Here is a 26796-nt window from a genome sequence, read left to right as displayed (position 1 = left end):
ACAAAAAACTGCACGGATTACATGCAGTTTTTGTTGGGAAGGGGGGGGGGGGGGGGAACGGCAGACTTCACCCTCGCCATTAGAAATGGTGAAATCCGCAAGAGAAATCTTCTGTATAAATTAACATGCTGCAGATCTTAAATCCATTCAAATGTGAATGGACAGCAAGACGCACATACATGGCTTTCTACATTCACTGCTACAGGACTCCAGAAAAGAGCCTAACTGGCTCTGCTGTTTTTTGAAGTCCCATACAGTGGCAGTGAATAGCAGGGTTTCGCTCATGCGCAGCGCGTTCATCAGATAGGAGTGGATCCCAGAGGTAGGACCTCAGACATTTATGGCATATCCTATCGATATAGGTTATAAATTTCCAGATAGGACGGCTTATAGCTCCATATTTGGTTATCACATGGACATGAATGGGGTCTATAGTTCACCAAGTCTTAAAAAAAAAAAAAAAAAAACAACAGGATTACCGTGCATCTTCATTAGACATGTCATGAACATTATATGGAAATTGAAGTGAGATCTTTAAACTTTCACTTCATCATGACAGTCACATGAAGATCCTCGACAAGTCACTGCCTCCCACAAGATCAGCACATGCTAATGTAAATACAGATGTGTTCTGCGCTATCCTTACTTAAAGGGGTACTATGGTTTAATAATGGCAATTACTTTTCCTCAGGATATCAGATCAGTGGGGGGCCTGACTCATGGCATCCATGCTGACCAGCTGTTTGGAGGGGCTCCAGGGCTTGTGCAAGCACTGCTCCCTCTTCGTTTACCTGCTTACTATACATTGTAGCAGTGGTGCAGCCTCATTACAGCTTTTTGTCCAATTCACATGAATGGGAGATGGAAGCTGTGATTACCCTGCACCTGGATTTCAACTGCCCGATCCTTTTGGTCTGGGGAGAAAAGCTGCTGCCATAGCTGTCTGGAAGGGTCATCACCACATGTGCATGCCCAGTCGAGCCAGGTAGGCATACATACGGGAGGATCGGCAGATAGCTTTTGGCTAGCTCATGCGCAATGTATGCTGGAAGCTTGTAATGTAGGGGTCGTTCTCGTAAGTGCAATATATCCCACAGCACCGAGAAATTCTGCTTCAAGGTCAGAAATGCAGCAATTTAGCCTGGGATGTGGAGAATCATTTACAGATTGTGCCATTAGGGCGTGAGGCTGGGAGTGTGACATAATCTCATACTTCCTCACATATGACTAATGATACAGGGGAGGCGGGAGGCGCAGGCTGCAACAGACGGAGAAGTCTACTTCTTCATAAACTTCTCTCTAAATTATTTCTAACATGTGTTCTGCCCAAGGGAGGTGGGTGGAAAACCCCTACGTATCAAATATCTATCAGGGATATTGAATTTTACAGGGAGTTGTCCTTGTCACTTTGTGGGGACACCTTGTGTTATAGAGGTAGCCACACCAGAAACGTCTTACTGCTGTATCTATATATTTAGGGGTTAAAGGGTATTTCCATCTGGGCACTGATAGGTATATGCCCAAAAAAGTTTCTGTGGGTCCTTTCTCCAGAACAGGGTGATGGAGAGCGCACCGCGCATGCTTACTTATCTTCGAGAACACATGCATGCTCGGCGAATGTGAGAATGTAGCATTTATAAGCTAAATAAGCCCTGGGCTGGCAGCTATTTAATGTGCATGGTCACGGTGTCCTTTTCATCTCGAGCCTCTGCTTAGACTTCTGTTAGATCCTACTGTACAGGGTTTGTCGCATCTGTGAAATGTATGGCATACTTCTACGATAGGAGCGGGTCCTAGAGGTGGGACCTGCACCTATCTCCAGAAAAGAGCCCCTGAGGTGAAAGTAGAGCACACCACACAAGGGTTGCACCAGGTATCGAACTTTCGATACCCAATCAATCCTTTTGCACCTGGATCGATACGGTACCGGGATTTACTATTTTTCGATACTAGGCTGCGCTACCGCGTAACAGAAAAAAAAAAAAAAACGCAGTTCGCCTCTTTTTGTCACTGTTATGGGTCGGACGTTCCATAAAATGTGGAATGCACATGGCTTTGTTGGGGTTTTATTTTTTCCGCATGGTATTGATTATTGTAAAACTTTTTTATGGTATTGAAATGAAATCAAAATTTTGGTATCCTGACCACCCTACACCACACATGCATGACTTGCAACTCCCTTTACTTCGGGCACCCCATTCTGGAAACAGGAGCGAGTGCTAGAGGTGGGACCAGCACCTACCTGACACTGATGGCATATCCTAGTGATGGGACAAGCCCTTTGAAGTAGGATCCAACAGAAGCCAACTAGTAGAAGCTAAAAGGGAGTCCGTCACCAACAAGGACCGTTTGTAACCGTTTGGATGGCAGTGCAGCTCTCCTATTGTCATTTACAGGTATACCTTTATGTGCTAATCAATCTTTTCCAATCTCTGAAAAACACATTTTATAATTATGCTAATGAGCAGAAAAGAGCTCAAGGGACTGTACTCATCGTTGCTGGTGCCGCGTCCATCAGAAGGGAACCCCACTGCTCTCCTCCACCTTCTGGCCTCGGTGACGTCAGCACGAGGACGGTGGAAATCTCACACAGACGCACATCTCCTGCGCAGTCTGTTACCTGCTGTGGCCAGTGGCTTTAATAACTGAACTGTGCATGCTGTTTCTCCCAACTGCCCCATACACACTGAGCCGAGCATGCAGGTGTTCACAATAGGAAAAGAGGAGGAAGCTGCTGCCAGACACGTCTAGTGGAAATTTACCTGCCTTGAGAACAAAAGGATTGGGCCTGGTGCAATCCAACTGCCTGACCCTTCTTACCCTCAACATATGCCGTCAAGGGATAGTTAAAGGGAACCTGTCACCGGGATTTTGTGTATAAAGCCGAGGACATGGGTTGCTAGATGGCCGCTAACACATCCGCAATACCCAGTCCCCATAGCTCTGGGTATTTGATACATATGCAAATTAACCCGAGATGAGTCGTGTCCCTGAGACGAGTCAGGGACAGGACTCATCTCAGGATAATTTGCATATGTATCAAATTAGTTTTTTTTTTTTACACAATAAAAGCACACAGAGCTATGGGGACTGGGTATTGCGGATGTGCTAGCGGCCATCTAGCAACCCATGTCCTCAGCTCTATACACAAAATCTCGGTGACAGGTTCCCTTTAAGGGGAACCTATTTGTCCCTATGATGCCATTTGTCATCATTGCTTCATGCCTAAAAGGGTTGTGCAGTGCTACAATACTGATGACCTATCCTCAGCAGAGGTCATCAATATCAGATCAAACAGCTGATAAGCGGGGGTGCTAGGAGTAGAAACCCCCGATCTGAAGGGGTAGCAGATCTTGTGCAAGCGCTGCATCTGCTTCAAAATTACCAGCGCGCCATCTCCTTTGCAGTGGTGGCACAGTGTAATTACAGCTGCTTGCCCCAATCGCTTGAATAGGATAAGCAGTTGTAATTACACTGTCGCCACGCACGAGCGCCGCTACCCCTTCAAACATCTGATCAGTCGGGGGTGCCGAGAGTCGGAACCCCGCCGATCCGATACTGATGACCTATCCTGGGGATCAGTCATCAACATCTCACCACTGCACAACCTTTTCAAAGGGTTGCCCTGCCTACAGATATTGATGACCTATCCTAAGGATAGGCTTCCAATATCAGATTGGTGGGGTCCATACACCCACGGCACTGAAAACTGTACTGTGTACGGAGTGGGCGCAGAAGGCTCCGCCCACTGTGCAGTTTCTGGCACTAGCGTACTGCAGTTGACTTGAATACTTGCTGAGCTGCAGTACCCCGCCATGGCAGCTCCATATACAGTACAGTTTCTGGTGCCACGGCTGCCTGAAACCGCTACATGGTGGGAGTGTTCGATGTCATTGCCCCTCTGATATTGATATCTATCAAGATCTGTAGCCAGGACAACCCCTTTAACCCAGTATTCTGTGTTGTCTTACATTTTGCCTTATGAATTTTAATATTAAAACTGCTTTACACGTGTAACATCACATATATTCAGCGACATCTATATCTAGAGATTAGCACAGTGCTTCTTCCAGCCTTGAAACCCTCTATTCCAAAGTCCAAACCTTTAATAGTGGAGGGTGGAGAATTATGTAAAGTACTGCTAGATACGGCACATCCAGTCAAACCACTCGGCCCTCCGGGGGTTAACTACAGATGGCCGCCTCTGACCTTGACAAACAACTGCGTGTTACATGGGTTTCAATCATGTGAACTTGTGGTTAGAGATATGTGGCTGTATATCTGCTAAAGCAAAAATCCAGTGAATGGTAAACTGTGCACAGTTTAGAAATGCAGAAAAACAGCCGCATTTCAGTTATTCTTTTCTGTTCATTTATTTACTTTGATTGAAAATTTGCAGGCGAAGAACAGTGGGCGGCAAACCATGCCAGCCAAATCACAGGCCTGCAGCCTGTAGGTCGGGTACTGTAATGATAACGTGTTTTCTAGAGGTGGCATACCCATAAGATGCGCCATAACTGAGAGATGACCATTACTTGCGACACTAGAAGGTCTGGACTATTCCATGGTCCTAGGCCGAGTAACTAAATAGGAAAATTCTGCAGATCTGGTCTGGACCGGACGTCTGGTTGTTGTACCTCTACCTGTAGACATTCTATATCAAGAATGGGAATTCACAGACTGGACCTCAAAATATGACAACAACCAAATCAACTTTAATTTTCACAACAAAGGATCGACTTTGTTTTAATACCCACTTACATCCCCTGTGTAATAATTCTGGAGCATCTACTCTATGTTGTGCCATTCTTTTATTATTCCTACTAGAAGTTGAATTAATTAATTGCTAGCAGATTGCAATGAAGGTCCAGCTGGGTGTTACCAGTTGGGGTTGTGTCCCTGCACAGTCTGACATTGGAAGAACTGATTGGATAGCATCAGACTGTGTAAGGACACACACACACACACACACACACACACCACCCAACTGGTAACACCCATCTGGACCTTCATTGCAAAATGCTAGCAATTCATTTATAACTTCTAGCAGGAATAACAAGGGAATGACACCACAGATAGTCATAAGAAAAGATGCTCCAGAATTGTTATTACATCGAGGATGCAAGTAGTCACTAAGACAGACGTGTCAGGTCCTCTTTGGGCAACAAAGACAGTTTTCACACGAAGTCGTGTGCGAGGACAACTGATGATGTGTTGTGTTAGACTCAGATACAGAAGCCATACATGTACTACCAAGGATGAGATGGCATCCTGTCCTGTGAGATTCATGAAAGTCTTTGCCAAGGGTGTCTTAAAGGGAACTTGTCACATTGAATACGCTATCCAGCCTGGGAGCAGAATGTAATAGCGCAGGAGGAGCTGAGCAGATTAACATATCGCTTTACGAGACAATATTCAGTACAACTTGTATGAAAGTCATTCTGCTCGTTCTGAGCTTAGGAGTCCAGTGGGCGGTCTATCAATGATTGACAGCTATCTATATGTACACAGAAGGCTGTCACTCAGCTCCTGCTGGCAGAGATGGAATTGTATGTTCAATAAGACCAAGTCCCTTTTAAGTAAAGGGGTTCCAAAGGATAGGCTTTGATCCGTTCGGCTTCTACATGAAAGAAATGAACACTTGACATAGGAATAAGTAGATCTAATAGCCCAACCAACACAGACCTGACGGACACGTATAACATCTGCCATCTGAACCTACCTGCTAATGCCTTGATGCGGGATCGCTCGAAGAGTCTAGCCGAGCTGTTCTCGTTGTCCCATTCGTCGTCCCAGCGATTGTTGACATCGCTGTACTGCTGTTGTATCTCAATGTGGTCATAGTCAGTCTGGACAGCCGTCATTCTGGACCTCCTTAACCTATCATCAGCTACAGCTCACTCAGATCTGAAAGGCAAGCAAAAGCGACAAACTTACAGGATGGGACAACTCACAGATAATCCCCGACATCTGAAGCATTTCAGTTCCACTACATGTAAAGGCGGTGGACGCCCAATAATAATGAAAAATACCCAATTATCCAAGCATGCTTACAATGAGAGGCTGTAACAGGAGGAACAATGTAAATCTACGTTCACCTGAGGACTTCAAAGACATCCAGATTCAATTTTTCTGGTAGTGATTGAATTATACCCACAAGTTATGCCCGAAAAGTGCCATTTGTACCACTACCAAGGACACAACCCAACGAGACCCCCAGCAGAGGCACAGATATCAGGGTATCTGCCGCTGTAATTAGGTCTCAAATGTGACACTTAGATGCCTTCATCTGCTTTGATGCTTTGCATTGTAAAAAAAAAGCCACTTTCTTAAAAGGGGTCGTCATACTGCAGAAAATGGCATTTATCATGTAGACGAGGTTAATACAAGGCACTTACTAATGTATTGTGATTGTCTATATTGCCTCCTTTGCTGGCTTGATTCATTTTTTCATCACATTATACACTGCTCGATTCCATGGCTATGACCACCCTACAATCCTCCAGCGGTGGTCATGCTCGCACAATACAGTAAAAAGTGCTGACTTTTTTGGTGGCCTGGACTGCGGGAGCACACATAGGACGGCACTTTTTCCTATAGTTTGCAAGCACGGGCACCAGTGCTGGATGGCAGGGTGGTCGTGACTAGAGAATCGAAGTTGATGAAGTGGAATTCGATCCGAATTTCAGGAAAAATTCAATTTGCACCGAATCCGAATTTCCTCACACTTCATGGTAACCAGGGCTCCAGATGGCGACCAAAACGGTTGCCAATGCGCCTTAAAATTTGCAGATGGCGACAAGACTTTTTAGTCTTGTCGCCATTTGCGACTGTACCGCCGCGATCCTGCGCAGCCCAAGTTCTCTTCAGTAGCACAGCACAGTCAGTGGAGAAGGAAGGAGTCCCTCCCTCTCCACTGTGACGCGGCCGCCACTACCACCAATGGGGAGATTGCAGGGAGGAGGAGGGGAGGAGCTGTCGCCACTGCGCCACCAATGAATGTAAAACATAAGTATAGGCAGCGGTATCACAGACCCGGCACCCGGCCTCAATAACAGGGCATGCGATCTGCGGTAATTAACCCCTCAGGTGCCACAGATCGCATGCCCTGTTATTGAGGCCGGGTGCCGGGTCTGTGATACTGCTGCCGACAGGAGTTAAAGAGGACCTTTCATGGGTACAAAGAATATTAACTTATTAGTAGCAGGCTGCATAGAGCGGCGCCCAGGGATCTAAGTGCACTTACTATTAGTCCTGGGCGCCGCTCAGTTCACCCGCTGTGGCCCCCGGTAATTTCAACATTCAGAGCAAGGAGGAGGAGACGCCAGTGTCTGTCCTTCCCCCTGACAGCAGCGCTGACCAATCACAGCGCAGAGAGAGAGTTGTTTATTTTCTCCCTCTCTCTGAGCGGCGCCCAGGACTAATAGTAAGTGCACTTCGATCCCTGGGCGCCGCTCTATGCAGCCTACTACTAATAAGTTAATATTCTTTGGACCCACGAAAGGTCCTTGGTGATGCAGTGCGCCCCCCCAAAGCCTCACCCCCCCCCCCCCCCATTATCATTGACCACAAGTCACCCCCCCCCCCTTATCACTGGCCACAAGCCCCCCCCATTATCACTGGCCACAAGTCCACCCCCCCCCCCCCATTGTTATATGGTGGCCACAGGGTCCCCTCCATTGGTGGCAGTGGCAGATTACACTGCTGGGGCTACCATGGCAGCCAGGACGCTACTGGAGCCCTGGCTGCCATGTTCAGCTCCCTGCTGCTGTGTGCACAGAGCACAGGGCAGCAGGGAGATGTGTGAGATCCTATTCACCCTGAAAGATCCAGGTTCTAGTCCTAAGGGAAGAAATGGTTATTAAATAAAAAGTTAAACAAAAAAAAACACCAAAATACTAAAAGTTTAAATGGCCCCCTTCCCAGTTTTACATATAAAATTTACAAACAATAAAGAATTAACATATTACATATCGCCACATCCCAAAAAGTGTGAGCTATTAAAATATAAAAAAATATTTCCGCTCGGTGAAGGCCGTAACAGGAAGAAAAAAAAAAAAACTCTAAACCACGCAATTCGCCATTTTTAGTCACCTTGTCCCCCAGAAGATGTCCCTGGATGTGAGAGCTATGTGGTGCTGTTTTCTCCTATATGTAGTGCTGGCTCACTACTGTGACCTGCGTCTCATCTTCTCAAAGTCCTTTTTTTTTTAAATTATATGCATTTTAAATTTGGCGACTAAAAAATTTAATTTGGCTCCTAATTTTTTTAGTTTAGGAGCCAATGGCTCCTGGTAATTTTTTTTTGTCTGGAGCACTGGTAACGAATCAAATTTTTTCTTAAAATGGCTACTGCACGTGTTTGGACATGGAGCAAGGAACTCTGGGAATGAAGGATCACCCACAATGCCATTCATGCAGCCAATCAGCAGCCAGCCCTGTGATGTCACAGCCCTATAAATAGCCACAGCCATCTTGGATTTAGCCATACTAATACAGGGAGAGATGTCAGCAGGCACTAGGGACAGTGGTAGGAAAGACTTTTAAAACTTTTATTTTGCTGTATAGAAGAAGTTCAGTTCCTGGCGAAAAACAGAATATCACAGAGGGACATAGTATTTTTCTACCTCATTAAGGACGCAGCAGCACAACTATCATTTGAATTCCAGTTTGCGGGACTGCATTGAGATTTTTAGGACCTGCACCAAATCCTTCCAGACACAATCGCTTCAGGATATACTTCCATAACTATAGTTATTAAAACATTTGTAATATGTAAAATGGCCCGTCCATTTCTAGACTTTTCCATAAAATATCAGCTGATTGTATTCCTGTATCAGACGTCTGATACATTAATCCCATCCATTTTATGTACAGAAATCCAGAACTAAACTATGAAATGAAGAATACTAGAGCCCTCTCCTGTTATTATGCCGGTGCCAACGCAACCCCAAAGGCTTCTGGGAAAGCACATTAGTCTCTCTGCCAAGCCCCTCACAAGAAAGCAGCAATTGTAGCCCCTCTTATTTACAGCCACAGGACGCACAGGAGTCACAGATTTACAGCTCGCACAATGTCACATCTTATTGTAAGTCTTCGGAAATGGCCTTCCACGAATGTGACACAGCTCTTAGGAAATTTAAAAGCCTGTTTACGGACTTGTCACAGACCTCCGTCCTCCCCTTCTACATATACACATTCACATGGAGACAATGCTATGCACAGGATCTCCATTATTTCCAGTGTCAAGAGCCAACTTCCCGGGTACATCACTGCCATGGGGATTCCTGCTCTCGCCCCCCCCCCCCCCCCCCAAAAAAAAAAAAAAGCATCCTCTTCCCTAAAACCAACTTTCCAAAGCCTCCCTGTGTTCCCACTACATAATGGCTAACATCAGCTACATATTTTTTGTAAAATACCATGGGAAAAGGCCATTTCTCAAAAATGTACAGGAAACAATTAGGGTGTATTCAGACGGTACAATTTGAATTGCATTAGAAACATGCATGCAGTTTTCGGTACAGCTGCAATTTTTACAGTTAAAGTGTAATTGTCATTCTTTTATTATTACATAACACAGTCAGTGTTGAGCAAGTCTCCAGTTATGTAAACAGAAGACAGAGGAGCATTGCTAAGGCTCAAAATGGGCCACTTTAGAGCTATTTTTCTAATTGAAATGTGCGATTTCAGTAATTAAAAAGTATATTACAAACATGGTCAGTATCACTGCCCCTACACATTACACACAAAAAAAAAAGAATGACAGTTACACTTCAAAAAGCATATTAAATACCGTATTTTCCTGACTATAAGACGCACTTTTTTGTCCCCAAAAAATGTTGCCGAAATTTTGGAGATAGATAGCTTGCTAAGACGTTTTTCTTTATTGGAACTGCGCATTTTAGGAGCAGACCACTCCCTTCGTCGGGTCAATTTGCATAGGTTAATGACAGCGGCCTGCAATGCATACACAGTAGGTAGATACTGCAGGGGGAGAGTTCATGACAGTTTTACCTTACATGACAGTGATGCCGGTCGCCCTGAAGATGCCCCTCTGTAAAAAGCCCCCCGTGTGTGCACCATACCAGGCAGGTGTTCAGAGAGTGTGTAGGCTTTCCTCAGCTGTCCCGCCAGGACGCGCCTGTGAGCGACTTTAAATGCTCAAGAGGTAGCAGCTACCGTATAATTTAACTGTATGTAGACATGAGGGGCACCGTATGGCAGATAATCATAAGGGTCTCCTCTATGAACTAAACTCTTAAGAGTTCATCATCCATAGATCCCCTATAGCATTGCGTCCTCCGTGGATTTCCCCATAGCAGTCCTCCACAGATCCCCCATAATAGTATATCCTGCACAGATCCCTCAAAAAGGTGTATGCTGCACAGATCCCCAAAATAGTACATCCTGCACATATCTCCCCATAATAGTGCATTCTCCATAGATCCCACATAATATTGCGTCCTCTACAGATTCCCCTATTGCAGTTTGTCACCCACTAATGTTTTCAGCTACTGCCCCCATAACTATTTTAGCACACCATTTGTTTGGAAAATATTTATTTTTCTATTTTCCGCCATCTAAAACTAAGGTGCATCTTATTGTCCAGTGAGTCTTATAGTCCACAAAATACAGTAAGTGTGCTGCTCTGTAAAAGCTCCATTTGCGTTGAAAACCGCAGCAAAACCACATGCAGATTTTCCATTTGGTTTAACTTTTTTTTTGTACACTTTTGCAGTTTTATTGGTGCACCTGCAGATTTTGATTTTGCATGAATAAATTGACAAATGACCACGGGGTGTGTCCCACAGCGTGACGCTGTCCAATCAATACTGCCAGTGCTAGACTACAAAAGACCACACATTCTGATAACGGGAATGGAAACACCCAGCTGACAATTTGTTCACAAATTTTTTAGAGGAATAAAAGTGGAACTTCACAACACAAATCTAAGAAAAGATGTTCCAGAATGGTTGTTTTATGGGGAATACAAGGACATAGTAAAACGGGCATGTCAGGAGAGGTGACAAATCACCTTTATTACGAAGCCTGTAGTGGTCCGTGTCACACTGAGTGAAAGGCAAATTTTATAGCTTGTATAAAAAGGCACAAATCTTTATTTTATGGCTCCCTAGCATCTGTATAATGCAGACGTACAGCCGCAGACGCCCTATGCTGCATTCGGAAATCTGAAAAGATGTTAGATGGATGTCCAGGGTTCACCGATGGATAAAGCAGAAAGAAAAAGTTGCAAGAGACTCCATTACCACGGCTTGCAGATTTTGGGAATAATGGTAGCAATACAAATCACATGCAGCCGCACACCTCGCCACACACTACAGTCTCCTGTCAAAGGTGACTGATCGGAGCTGCTGAACGTCAATAGCATAAAGGAAACTATCTTCTTCCATTCTGCGCTGTAGCTGAAACCAATTATGGAAACATTTACAGGTCGGGTTTGGAAAAAAAAAAAAGAAAAATGAATATTTCAGTGATATTTCCACTAAAGCAGTTTTCAGCAGACCATGCAAAATGCTGGACAGCATCCATTATCATCTACTCCACCCAGGATGAAAGAAATGGTTATTGATCCAGGCTACAGGAACAGATGCGCACAAGGCACCGGGCCCAGGGGAACAGAGGGCGTGAGCTCCCTGCAAAACTGATCGATTCAACGGCTGGAAAAAAAGAATCCAAAAAATGACGAATGCTTGATACCCAGCAAAAAGTCAGCCTGCTCTATATTGCAAATTTCATCCACATACAGACGTGGACAAAATTGTTGGTACCCTTTGGTCAATGAAAGAAAAAGTCACAATGGTCACAGAAATAACTTTAATCTGACAAAAGTAATAATAAATTAAAATTCTATAAATGTTAACCAATGAAAGTCAGACATTGTTTTTCAACCATGCTTCAACAGAATTATGTAAAAAAATAAACTCATGAAACAGGCATGGACAAAAATGATGGTACCCCTAGAAAACACAGAACATAATGTGACCAAAGGGACATGTTAATTCAAGGTGTGTCCACTAATTAGCATCACAGGTGTCTACAACCTTGTAATCAGCCATTGGGCCTATATATATGGCTCCAGGTAATCACTGTGTTGTTTGGTGATATGGTGTGTACCACACTCGACATGGACCAGAGGAAGCAAAGGAAAGAGCTGTCTCAAGAGATCAGAAAGAAAATTATAGACAAGCATGTTAAAGGTAAAGGCTATAAGACCATCTCCAAGCAACTAGATGTTCCTGTGAGTACAGTTGCACATATTATTCATAAGTTTAAGATCCATGGGACTGTAGCCAACCTCCCTGGACGTGGCCGCAGGAGGAAAATTGATGACAAATCTAAGAGACGGATAATCCGAATGGTAACAAAAGAGCCTAGAAAGACTTCTAAAGAGATTCAAGGTGAACTTCATGCTCAAGGAACATCAGTGTCAGATCGCACCATCCGTCGTTGTTTGAGCCAAAGTGGACTACATGGGAGACGACCAAGGAGGACACCATTGTTGAAAACGAATCATAAAAAAGCAAGACTGGAATATGCCAAACTACATGTTGACAAGCCACAAAGCTTCTGGGAGAATGTCCTGTGGACAGATGAGACAAAAATCGAAGTTTTTGCCAAGGCACATCAGCTGTATGTTCACAGACGAAAAAATGAAGCATATCAAGAAAAGAACACTGTCCCTACTGTGAAACATGGAGGAGGCTCTGTTATGTTCTGGGGCTGCTTTGCTGCGTCTGGCACAGGGTGTCTTGAATCTGTGCAGGGTACAATGAAATCTCAAGACTATCAAGGAATTCTAGAGAGAAATGTACTAGCCAGTGTCAGAAAGCTTGGTCTCAGTCGCAGGTCATGGGTCTTGCAACAGGACAATGACCCAAAACACACCGCTAAAAACACCCAAGAATGGCTAAGAGGAAAAAATTGGACTATTCTAAAGTGGCCTTCTATGAGCCCTGACCTCAATCCTATTGAGCATCTTTGGAAGGAGCTGAAACATGCAGTCTGGAAAAGGCACCCTTCAAACCGGACACAACTGGAGCAGTTTGCTCATGAGGAGTGGGCCAAAATACCTGCTGAGAGGTGCAGATGTCTCATTGACAGTTACAGGAAGCGTTTGATTGCAGTGATTGCCTCAAAAGGTTGCGCAACAAAATATTAAGTTAGGGGTACCATCATTTTTGTCCATGCCTGTTTCATGAGTTTATTTTTTTACATAATTCTGTTGAAGCATGGTTGAAAAACAATGTCTGACTTTCATTGGTTAACATTTATAGAATTTTAATTTATTATTACTTTTGTCAGATTAAAGTTATTTCTGTGACCATTGTGACTTTTTCTTTCATTGACCAAAGGGTACCAACAATTTTGTCCACGTCTGTAAAAGGCAGGGGTGTGGAAATTTAAAAAAAAAAACACTTGTCAAAGGACTACTTGTCCCTCATGATAATCTACTAGTCACCGCGGCTGTGTCACCGCTCTACGCCCACTGCTAGGTCACCGCTGCTCGCCCATCTACCTCGTCCACTGCTCCGGTAAACAAAGCCATCTCAGCCCTGCTACTTGCCCGCAGCAGGGCTAAGCTACTGAACAAACTACCTGCCCGGTGCCCAGAACTGCATGTCCCTGGCGTCGGGCGATACGATTTCCATACCCCTGTAAGGGTACAGCTACTCTGCGAAATGTGTCACCTAACATTGCATGTAATGTATGTCAAAAGTGTCGCTGCAACAGTTGCAAATAAAATAAAAAAAATCTGATATTTCTGAAACTGTTGCGTTGCAGTCGTAGCAGGTCTCATGGTGACATCATAGAAATACAGTAGATTATATGAAATGTCGCCATGTAGCCACACCCTTTTGTGTCACGCGATTGTTCTGCAACTTGCTGTTGCACAACGCATGTTGTCGTGTAGCCGTACCCTAAAATGAAGTACAACGTATACATTTAAAGGGAGTCTGTCAGCAGTTTTGACCATGCTCTCCCCGGAGTCTGAAGAGAGCAGGACTAACATAGCTTTTATCACCAGGAATATCGAGAATATGAACTTTTAGTCTGCTAGATTCTGCTCCTGCAAGTGCCCAGGAGGCGGAGCTTCACAGTGAAATGCTCTCTGCATTGAGCCACTTCACAGCCCCTCCCCTCTGCCCCTAGTGACAACTGTAGCATCCAACCAGGAGACCACTAAGAGCAGAGTGCATGTCACAGCGAAGGTCCGCCTCCTGGACACTTAAGAAGTAGAGTGCCGAAAAATAAAACACTCATTTTAATTTCTCTGGGTAATAATGCCACAAAAGTTTGGTCTTGTCTACCCAGCCCTTACCAAGTGCTGTCAGCAGTTTAGCTTGGTCGAAACTGCTGACAGATTTCCTTTACCATATACAAAAGTAAAATATTTGCATATGTAATTAAATAAATAATAATAATAATAATAATAATAATAATAATAATTAAATAATAATGATGTAATGTCACCAGGAGGTCAAAAACTGTATCCGAAAACCCACTTATTTATCGCAAAGTGCCAACACGGCGATATACCCTGAATACCAGTATAGTATATCTTCCATGTACTTCATCATTTAGCTATAATAGCCTGCCTACATTCAGTGCGCTGCCTGTGCCGTTCATAGTGCGCCCTGCGCTGATGAATGGCAGGAAAAGTATAAGGCATATTGGTAGACCATAGACTTTATCCAGGGTGCGGGTACCCACAGAGAGGGCTCAGAGTGCCGCCTCTGGCACCCGTGCCATAGGTTCACCACCACTGCTCTATACCATGCATAAGATGAATGAAAATGCCAATATGGACGCATTTCCGTGTAACAAGACACCTGAGGTTATCATCTATCATGTTCATCCTCTATGGTAAGCCACATCCTATAATGCACTGAGATACTTAGGAGGACAAATCGATTTCTCAGAAATCTAGATCCGCTATTAGACGGCAGTAAAAATTCTAGAATACTCCAAAAGCAATATGATAATGTGTCTAGGAGCTAGGAAGAAGGCAAAATACCCACCAGGGTCAGATATGGAAGGGACATTGATAATCTTGGATTGACCAGGAGGCTTCCTAAAAATGTGATTGGGGGGGGGGGAATGGGGGAGTTTGCATAAATATTGTTTCTTATGACTTTAACCCCTTCTGGACAAGGCTTTTTCAGGGAGGATTTTTATCTCGCCATTGCAGAACTTTTCTATCAACGCAACAATCTGCAGTACAAGTTGTACGTTCTACATGTTTTTGAGTACATATAGGCTAGAATCTAAATTTGGTTAATTTCATTTTTTATTTTTTCAAATTTTAAAATCTAATTTCATTTTTTATTTTTAGGAAAACAAATATTTTATTTCAACCAACTGATTGTACCGAAAGGACGCATTTTGTGTAGGTCCGATATTCATTACAATGTAGGTTTCAAGAGGACGAATAAAGTTCAGGATTAGTTGAGGTCAGGTTACCACATAGAAAAATATAAAACAAAAAATAGAACAAGCTATAAAAACATTATAATTTGCAAAAAAATGACAAACATTTCACTACTCCAGATAACAGTACACCACCACTGGAAACCACAAGCCCCGAAATGTGTTCTCGCTGGTTCCCATTTTGGCTGCAGATTTACAGACCTACCACAACTGCAAAGTCATTTTAAACAGTAACTTTCTAGGGAAATAACTATAGCACGCTCATAATAAACCGCAGACTGTCCGGTTTTACAGCTATCTGCTGCCACCTACTGGCAAATGTTCCATATACCGTAGGCTGCGAAACGCATGAGACACTTTACTGTGGGTTTACCTGATAAATTCCTAGTAGAAGTTTTGCTGCCAAAACTGACAGAATCCCTGACAGCGTGAAATTCATTTGTCCCCCAGTAACTCTGGGCACCCCTCAATATGCTTTACAGTACAGGTGAATTGGGCTCTGCAGAGCCTGGCTTACATAGGACAGCAGCTCCCCTCACAATGCTTTAGGCTAGGGCTACATGACGACATGTGTTGCGTGACATTTTGTAATGCTAGTCTATGGTGTCTCATTGCGACATGCAGAGACTGCGATACGACAGATGCAAAAGATCTATCCAATGAATTTTTGTGAGACTGTCACGTCGTACTGCGACACTATAGACTAGCATTACAAAATATGTTGTGGGACACATGCTGCAGTGTAGTTGTACCCTATATGTCACACGACATGTCGTCAAGTAGCCCTAGCCTTACAGTAGAGGTGAATTGTTGGCATTAAAGGGGTTATCCCATAACTAATGTAAAAAGTTAAAATACAGACGACATATAGTCCATGACAAGCTCTTTCTAACAAAGCTAGAACCAGCCCTGTACCCATTCATTGATCTGTAAGATTTATATCAAGTTGACAGTGCAAGGGGAGTGTCCTTTCTTCAGCAGCTCAGGGGGCGTGTGTTTTCTGTTGCTGCTCTCACCCTATCACAGCTCAGGAGGCAGTAGAAGGATAAAACTGAGCATGTGCGGCCATCTCAGTGAGCAGGTCAATGAAAAAAGAAAAGCTAAACAGCGGGTGGCGAAATACAGATACATTTTATAGAATAGCTCAGTGGCTATGCTAATTTTTTAATTACATGCAATTAAAGAAGTAATCAGAGCCAGGTGCTGGTTTGAAAACTGTAGGATATTTTTCGTGGGACAATCCCTTTTAAGCTGCAGTTTCCCTGTTTCCTCAGAACCAAGGCTCCTGGTCACAATTTGGGTGTGCTATAGTTGTTGTGTGTGTCAGTATCCTTAAAGGGGTTGTCTCATCTCAGACAATGGGGGCACATCCTATTGTTTTATATGTGCGGGTCCCACACCTATATCGGGAAGGGAGTCCCGCAAAGTGGTGGCTGGAGGACTCTGGTCCTGCCACCATCAAGCGCGCTCCCCATAGAAGTGAATGGGAACGCACCGTGCATGACCTGCCACTGCTCCTATTCAATTCTATGGGCCAGACGGAAATAGCCAGCGCTCGGCTATTTTTCGGCGACCCCATTGAAAATGAATGGAGGGTGCATTGTGCCCTCCACAACTTTAAGGGCTCCGTTCTTGGTATAGGTGCAGGTCTCAGCGGTGGGATCCACACCCATCAGACAATTGGGGCATATCCTCAAATGAGACAACCCCTTTAAGGAAAGGATTCAGCAAAACCTGAAATGTATAAATTTACAAGTCTGCTTTTCCGGACATTCTTAGTACCCAGGGGGTCTTATCATTGTGTGTGTACAGAGATAGCTGTCAGTCAACCATCGGATTGCACACTTGGCTACTTAGCTCAGAAAAAGCTCAGATTTAATGAATTACACGCTTTACTTAATCTTTTCGCATAAAACTACAGCACAATCTGCTCGGCTCCTCCTGCATTATAAGACGTTGCCTGCAGATTGCACTGCGTTTCATGATGACCGGTTTCCTTTAATTAATGGGACCTGTGAAAGGGTGAGAAATTCAGCAGCAAGTTTAGAATCCATTCTAAAAGCAGATGTTTTAAAAAAAGGAAAAATGTGTAGGGGTATGTTCACACAATCTGCCTCCAAAATTCAGCGTGTTTTATTTGTGGTGTATTTTATTTCACAACTGCATTTTCTGCTTGTAGTTTCTGGCAAGTCTGTACAAGAAAAAAAATACAAGACACAGAAACGCATGGTACGTATTGCACTTATTTTTTTGCCATGTCCCATTAAAGGGTTTGTCCGAGTTATGAAAAAAAAATATATAGCACTGTAAATCTGATGGGCAGCAATATATAACTGAGCTAAACATGTTTTAGGTAAAAAAAAAAAAAAAAAAAAATTATATATATTTCCTCATTTCCCTGGTTCTCTTCTGGCCCTTTGTTTACCTGCAATAACAACAATCTCTGCTCCTCCCCCTGCTCTGCAAAGGGAGTAAATAAGTCTGGCCTGAGTGACATTCAGCAGCATGTTCTATGTGTAGGACTACAAAACCCAGCTGTACAATAACACTGCTGATACACACCCAGGATGTTCGCTCTACCTGTTCTTGTGCAGAACTCCTCTAGTCTGTCAGCTCCTGTGCCCAGCATTTGTCTCCTCACTGCCTGCAGCTACTCAGTAAAGACTTCAGCCTTGAGTCTGTGCTCTTGAAGGGGTTAATCTTTCCCGAAGTATCCAGTGGTAGGTAGACACAGGGCAGACAGCAGGGAGGTGTGGCCAGCACAGTGATGTCTGGTGTACAGACACAGATCTGCTCTCTCAGGTTTGTGCACAAACATCATCAGAGCAGGGAGAGAAGCTGACATCAAAGGTCATGTGACCCTCAGTGAAATCTGAGAAAGGAGCAACTGCAGATGCAGTAAGTGCATGGTAAAGCTGTTACATTTGATTAGTTTAGAAACATACAAAGAACAAAAAAATAACTGACAACCCCTTTAAATTTGGGAGATTCAGCAATGATATGACAGGGCATGTGGCTTCTTTTTTCCAGAAAAAAAACAAGTTCTGTTTCTCATTTAAATGAATGGCATGTTGCCCTGAGGTTGTTTTTTTGGCCCTGAACATTGAAAACACACCAAAAGCAGAGTCAAAAAAACTCCATGTGAACAGGCCTTAAACCTAAGGATCTGAATTACTTTGACAAGAACCAAACTGCAAGGGCTAGATTACTGGGTCAGAGCACTACAAAACTTTTTCAGGAATGGTTTGAGGAACATGACAGAGCTCATGGTGATGACTCCAAATTCCTTAAATCTCAATCTGATAGAGCATCGGTAAAGGTCCCACATAGCAACTTACAGGACTTAAAGGATCTGGGTGCCAGTTGCCAAAGGACACCTTCAGGGGTCCTGTTGAGTCCATGCCTCAACAGGTCAGAGTTGTTTGGAGGCACAATGAGGGTCCACATAAATTTAGTTGTTTTTACGTTAGGACTATTCAAGGTATATTTCAAAGATATTATGTGGATGCCTGAAGTCACCACTAGAGGGAGCCTTCTGCATACTGTTTTGTTATGGAGTTCAATGCATAAACAATGCATATGCAGTAAAATCTTATATGGGGTTGCCTGACTTCACAAATTACTACTCCTCTTTGAAAGCCATGTGGTGTGTGCGTCATGGCTCCCAACCTCACAGGAACAGAAGTGATCGCATCCCATTCATGTGACAGCTGCAGCCGAGGCGTTTTTACTTAGGCTACTTTCACACTCGCGTTTTGGCTTTTCGTTTGAGAGATCCGTTCAGGGATCTTGGCTATGTTAAAGATGATACAAACGGATCCGTTCTGAACGGATGCAGACTATTGTATTATCTGAACGGATCAGTCTGTGCAGATCCATGACTGATCCGCACCAAATGCAAGTGTGAAAGTAGCCTTGGACAAAAAGCACAGCCATATCTTGGAGTCATTCTGGCTACAAGTGGTATGGACAGTGGACCTTTATTATTCTCACATCATATAAATAGGGCAGAATAAAACAGAGTGGCCTATACCCTCTCCTGACATGTCTATTACTTGATTAAAGCGCTTCTGTCACCCCATTAAACCGTTTTTTTTTTTTCTTTACTAATAATCCCTACACTGCGATCTCATCAAACATAAGCTAATTATTTTCGTTCAGTAGAATTTGTTAAAAATCGATTTTTGAAATATGTAAATTACCTTGCTACCAGCAAGTAGGGCGGCTACTTGCTGGTAGCAGCCGCATCCTCCGATGGTAATGACGCCCCCTCTGCTTGTTGATTGACAGATCCTGTCCGCTGGCCCTTTCTGTTTTGATTCAATATCTGGCGCCTGCGCCGCACCTCTCTTCAATCTGCGCAGGCGCACTGAGAGGCGGCCACTCGCTCGGCCGCTCCATACTCAATGCGCCTGCGCCAATGACGTCACATCTACACCCGGCGCAGGCGCATTGAGGAGCGAGCGGCCGAGCGAGTGGCCGCCTCTGTGCGCCTGCGCAGATTGAAGAGAGGTACGGCCGCGGCGCAGGCGCCAGATATTGAATCAAAACAGGCAGGGCCAGCAGAGAAAGGGCCAGCGGACGGGATCTGTCAATCAACAAGCAGAGGGGGCGTCATTACCATCGGAGGATGCGGCTGCTACCAGCAAGTAGCCGCCCTACTTGCTGGTAGCAAGGTAATTTACATATTTCAAAAATCGATTTTTAACAAATTCTACTGAACGAAAATCATTAATTAGCTTATGTATGATGAGATCACAGTGTAGGGATTATTAGTAAAGAAAAAAAAAAAAAAACGGTTTAATGGGGAGACAGAAGCCCTTTAATTTCCATGTAATAGCCATTCTGGAACATCTAATCTTATGACTGTATAATTATTTACTTTATTACTCCTGCTAGAAGGTAAGAATGAATTACTAGCAGTTTACAATGAAGGTCCAGAAGGGTGTTACCAGTTGTGGGTTTGTGCCTGTACAGTCCATCACTATCCATCAGTGCTGCCAGTGTCAGACTGTGCAATGACACACCCCTATCTGGTAACACCCATCTGGGCCTTCATTGCAAACTGCTAGTAATTCATTCATAACTTCTAGTAGGAATAATAAAGGAATGGCACAACACAGTTTCATAAGTATAGAGACCCCAGAATGGCTATTACATGGGGAATGCAAGTAGTTACGAAAACAGACATGTCTTTAAGAGGACTGATCTGGGATAAATGTCTACACAGGAAATTCGGAGCTCTATATCAGAACGCGATAAGGATACAAATCTGAATATTTCAACAATTACATTAAAAAAACAATGTTGAAGTGGAGACTTTCACTTTAATGTCCAATTTTTGTCTAAATATACAGAAGCCAAGTGTACAAAAGCCCTTTGTGTTCTAAGTCCTTGGGATCGCTGTGACGTCATAGCATTAGATGAAAGATACTGGCGGGAAATGATCACATACAAACTAAGCCATGGCTTCTCCTCCTACAATGGAGTACACAGGCTCTAACAAGACGACTCAACACCAGTACAATTAGTACAATGACCTCACCGCCCGAATACACAATGCCCAGAGGACTCCATTGTAATCCACAAAGCTGTCTCAGGGACATACAGGAGAGCGAAACCAGTGCAGAGCAAAGGATGTCATCATCACACGTTATATAACAGGATGCTGAGACACGAGGGGAGATATCGGTGGAGGTTTGTGGACTATGTCCCGGCAGCAAACCCCACAAAATAGGGACCAGAGGTGACGCGCCATTTTTTCTAGAAGAGTAAAAATACTCATCTTGCCATTTTTGAGGTGTATTTTTAGCCGATGAGGAGTACGAAAGTTACAGTAATTCAAATAGTTAATACGAAGGCCTACATAACATTAAGGGGGTGCTATTTATGCAGGGAAAACCATTATTAGTACTCTACAACTGTCTTCCATGACTAAATTGCTAAATTTTAAAATTTAGCCGACATCATATACTAAACATAAGACTACTGCCACCTCAGTGCCACATGACTGTGTACATTACCCTGCATTATTACATCACTGGGTGTACTATCCCTGCACTGTGACATCACTGCGCACATAACCCTGCCATTATTATTACATCACTGTATGCATTAAACCAGGCATCCTCAAACTGCGGACCTCCAGCTGTTGCAAAACTGCAACTCCCAGCATGCACGAACAGCCTACAGGAATCATCCTACAGCAGGGCATTGTGGGAGTTGCAGTTTTACAACAGCTGGAGGGCCGCAGTTTGAGGATGCCTGCATTAAACCATTGCTTTAGGCCTCATACACACGGCCGTTGTTTTAGTCCGCATCCGAGCTGCAGTATTTGCGGCTTGGATGCGGACCCTTTCACTTCAATGGGGCCGCAAAAGATCCGTTGCTCCGCAAAAAAATAATATATAACCTGTCCTATTCTTGTCCGTTTGGCGGACAAGAATAGGCAGTTATATCAATGGCTGTCCGTGCCTTTCCACAAATTGCGGAACGCACACGAACGCCTTCTGTGTTTTACGGATCCACAATTTGCGGAAAAACACACAACGGTAGTGTGCATGAGGCCTTAGTCAGGGGCTGTTTAGATCTCATTTTTGCTATGCAACAAGCAGATATGTTTGTAAGCAGAAAAAACGTATAGAAAGTATGGCCCAAAGTAATCATAGACTATAACTGGGAAAACTTAGTTCAAAAGTGCATACTTTTGACACGGTAATGTGCTGCCCCATGGTTACGTGATATGCCCTGACTTTACTGGTAGCAGTGGTGGAGAGGTCATTGCTGTGGCTGGCACTATTGTGGGGGTAACATGGCTGGCGCTGCTCTGGGGGTAACATGGCTGGCGCTGCTCTGGGGGTAACATGGCTGGCGCTGCTCTGGGGGTAACATGGCTGGCGCTGCTCTGGGGGTAACATGGCTGGCGCTGCTCTGGGGGTAACATGGCTGGCGCTGCTCTGGGGGTAACATGGCTGGCGCTGCTCTGGGGGTAACATGGCTGGCGCTGCTCTGGGGGTAACATGGCTGGCGCTGCTCTGGGGGTAACATGGCTGGCGCTGCTCTGGGGGTAACATGGCTGGCGCTGCTCTGGGGGTAACATGGCTGGCGCTGCTCTGGGGGTAACATGGCTGGCGCTGCTCTGGGGGTAACATGGCTGGCGCTGCTCTGGGGGTAACATGGCTGGCGCTGCTCTGGGGGTAACATGGCTGGCGCTGCTCTGGGGGTAATGTGGCTGACAGGGTTATGACTTATGAACAGACTGGCTGCTTCCTCTAATTACAGAACAGGCCGTCTCCGGTTGCTATGGGTAACAGCTGTACTCCTCACGCTGCCTGCACTATAGGACCTGTACTACAGATAAGCGCGGGAAACTGAACCGTTTACACGTGACACGACACCCACCGTGCTGCCGGCCGTCACTTATGGGTAACCTGTGGAGTTACTTAACAGTTACTACTAACAGGGCGCACACCGCTATAGCTCACGTGTTCATAGGGATCAGGCTCATACAGCATGCGAGGATGAACAAGGAAAAAGAAGGCGCTCAGATCTAGGACCCTCGCTACATTTCACTACACAGCGAGGCCACTTACCCGGCCAATGACGACCGCGCGCCTCCTTCCTCACTTCAGAGCGGGGTGCCATAAGCTCCGGCAGCCGGCCCAAACTGACCAATAAGAAAGCTCCTTACTGTAAGGAGCTCTGTGATTGGTTGTTTCAGGCAGCAGCATCGCTGCGCTGCCCGTGCCGTTCACAGCGTTCACTGCACTGATGAATGGCAGGGAAAAGCCTAAGGCTACTTTCACACTGGCGTTTCTGGCTCCGCTTGTAACCCTATTACCTCTGCTGCCAGCTTTGTTCACTAGGACACTAAGAAATGATGGCGAATGTATGAGTCACTGCAGAGGTGAGGACAAATTAGGCTATGGCGACATGAAAAAGTGGCAGAATGAGACGCGGTTAATACCGCTTTATTTATAACGTGTGCTGCCATGCAGATGCATTACTGGATTTCACAATTACATCTCTGCAGAAGGATCATTATCTCTGAGTAATATTGATGTATGCGGAGCAGCTGCAGCAAAAAGCACATTTACGAACTATTATTGATTGTCTGCTTCAGGAAAAAAATAAAATGACCTTGTGTTACTGGAAATCACGTGACGACGAGTGACTTTCGGGTCTTTTTAAGGGCATCTGTCAGCAGATTTGTACCTATAAAACCGGTTGACCTTTTGCATGTGCTCTTGGCAGCTGAAGGCATCTGTGTTGGTCCTATGTTCATATGTGCCCTCATTGCTGCGAAAAATGATGTTTCAATATATGCAAATAATCCTCTAGGAGCAACGGGGGCGTTACCATTGCACCTAGAGGCTCTGCTCTCTCTACAACTGCCGCGCCCTCTGCACTTTGACTGGGCCAGACAGGTGTGATAACGTTTACAATGACTGGCCCTGTAAATTAAAGTGTAGAGGGGGTGCAGAGAGAGCAGAGCCTCGAGGTATATAGCAGTTGCTCCTAGAGCCTCATTTGCATATATTAAAACTTCATTTTCTGAGCAGTGCGGGCACATATGAACATGGGACCAACCATCTACACCGGACCTGACTCAAGCAAAAATAATAGCGTTTGATCCATCAATTTAGCTGTTTGAATACTTTTTCTATCCTGTTTCTTGGTTATATCCCTTCCCAGGGAACTAGAAAAATATATAACAAACTGGAAAACAGAAAGGGTAGAAACAGTTACTCAGTACTCTATAGACACTATAATATGAACAGTGCTCTATGGGGCTATTCGCATGAATGCTTTTTTTTAACGGCCAATGAATAGCAGGAGTCCTAAAAATAGGACATGTCCCATTTTTGGCCGTTTTGACGGCCAGGCGGACCCCATTAAAATCAATAGGCTTGTTCTTAACAGTTGTTTAGACAGGAGTGACCCATCTAACAGGTACATGAGCAGGGTAGAAAGCAGGGAGTGAGAAAAAAAAAATATATATTTTTTTAAAACTTGCCACTGGCAGTTCTGGGAACACTCATTGGAGATAGCAGGACCTGCAGTATTGTAATGTCACATGAACACGCTGGGAGCATCAGGTCCTCATGTCTTCAAGTATTCCCTGGACTGCCGGTGGCGAGGTCAGTTTTTTAAATTTTATTTTCTGCCACTAACGTGGGTAAGGGGGCGGTTGAGTTGGGTCTGGGGTCATTTTATATACAAGGGAACCATGGAGGGGGCATTATATACACAGGGCACTGTGGGGGGCATTATATATAATAGGGGCCACTATGAGGGGCATTGTCATCGGGGCTAATATGGGGGGCATTAAAGACACTAGCAGCATGACAAGAAGGCTATTATAGACACTGGGGTCTACAGAGGGCTATTATAAATATTGGGGGCAATATGGTGGGGGGGCATAATATAAACTAAGGGCACTGCAGGGTTTGGGGGTCTGAAAAAATTAAATAAAAGTGAAATTCATGCATTTTTTTGCAGTAATTTAAAATGGATGAAAAACCGGCAGTTAAGAACGGAGGCACCAGAAAATGGATGCACACATGGCTGCAAAATGGCCACGAAAAAACTGACCATGTATCAGTTTTTAACGGCCCTTTGTTTCTCACTGTCCGTGTGAATGTAGCCTTAGTCACATCTCTGGGTTAGGAGGTGTCAGAGACTAATCCGAGCAATCAGGTGTCCTGTGTGAGACGGCAGCTGAAATAACACCGATTCCTATTCTGAATCATTTCTCATTGTCCAAAAAGCTGCTCCAGAGCTTTGTGACTGTCATGTGTCACCATGTAGGCTCTCCATCGATGACATGCAGCTGACGTACAGCAGAGGCAGAGCAGTTCCTGGAAGTCTTTAGGAGAGCGATTGAACAGAAAAAGAAGGAAAATTGGAGCGTTTAATATTAAGTATAGGAAGGGGTGGCTCAGGCACACGACTGTGGTTCTATTCTTTTACGTTTTGCAAACAAGAAAAGGACAGTTCTACAGAGGGCACTATGTTCCCATCCGCAAAATGTGGAATGCACATGACCAGTATCCGTGTTTTGTGGATCCGCAATTTGCGGACCAAAAAACTGGGAACAGCCGTGTGCATGAGCCCATGATTAGGATTCTTCAGCGCAGGGTTGGCATCTATACAAATATCACATTATTTGACATGTGTCGTTTGTAGGTATATGGCATGGTCATATGGTCAATCGTGGGAAATGTGTGGCCCATGGGTGAGAGTGACTGGATCCACAACAATCTACTGCTGGCTTTTTTATTTATTTTTTCCAAGTGGTCGCCTTCACTAAATATGGCCTCTTGCACACAAACATTTTTTTTTCAGTCTACGTTGTTTTTTGCGTTCCATATACGGAACCATTCATTTCAATGGATCTACAAAAAAAAAAAAAAAAAAAAAACACGGAAGGTACTCAGTATGCCTTCAATTTCAGTATGTCCGTTCCGTTCAAAGATTGAACATGTCCTATTATTGTCCGCATAACAGACAAGGATAGTACCGTTCTATCAGGGGGCAGCTGTTCCGTAAAAATCGGAATGCAAACGGGCGTCATCCGTATTTTTTTAAGACCGCAAAATACTGAAAAATCCATACAGTCATGTGCAAGAGGCCTAACCCCTTGAGGTAAAATAATCAATAGAAGACTTAGGCCTCATGCACACGGCCGTTGTTTGGGTCCGCATCCGATCCGCCGTTTTTGCAGCTCTGATGCGGACACATTCACTTCAACGGGGCGCAAAAGATGCAGACAGCACTCTCTGTGCTGTCCGCTTCCGTTGCTCTGTTCTGTGGCCCCGCCCCAAAAAATATAACATGTCCTATTCTTGTCCGTTTTGCGGACAAGAATAGGCATTTCTACAATGGGCCGCCCGTTCCGTTCTGCAAATTGCAAGGCACATGGGCGGCTTCCGTACCGCAAAAAACGGAACGGTCGTGTGCATGAGGCCTTAGGCCATTCACACAAGTCTTTTGCTGTCAGAGTTTGCCGAGGATATCATGCCAAAAAAACACTGGCAGCCGCACTGAATCTGCCGCCTATTGTTTTCGATGAGAGGCCTCGTTGCACTTCATGCAGCTGGGATGATGGGAAAGTCCTCAGAGCATAAATCAAACTTATTTGAAGGCCCCTGTTCAGTTACATTCAAGTGAATGCTATTGAGTTGCAATAGCAAGCATGGCCACTATACGGCGCTGTGATTGTTATACCACAGCACATGTCAATGCCATTTGACAAAAAGCTGATGGGCCGGAGTCGGACCCCCACTGTTCTCATAATGATGACCTAACCTGCTTGACAAACACCACTGCAGTGGAAGCAGTGCA

General features: G+C 44.5%; 1 protein-coding gene across 1 annotated transcript in view; it reads right to left on the bottom strand.

Moving 5' to 3' along the window:
* SPTBN1 (spectrin beta, non-erythrocytic 1) overlaps nt 1-26796 on the bottom strand; it is a 169884-nt gene that overhangs the window by 123955 nt on the left and 19133 nt on the right. Inside the window, exon 2 of the mRNA XM_044289548.1 lies at nt 5723-5907. Within this exon, the coding sequence (XP_044145483.1) occupies nt 5723-5864 (142 nt within the window). The 5' untranslated portion in view covers nt 5865-5907. The remainder of the gene's footprint in view (nt 1-5722; nt 5908-26796) is intronic.

This window comes from Bufo gargarizans, chromosome 4 (genome assembly GCF_014858855.1).
Source record: "Bufo gargarizans isolate SCDJY-AF-19 chromosome 4, ASM1485885v1, whole genome shotgun sequence".
Taxonomy (NCBI): Eukaryota; Metazoa; Chordata; class Amphibia; order Anura; family Bufonidae; genus Bufo; species Bufo gargarizans.
Note: the sequence above shows the minus strand (reverse complement) of the source record. Positions and strands in the feature narration are given on the sequence as shown.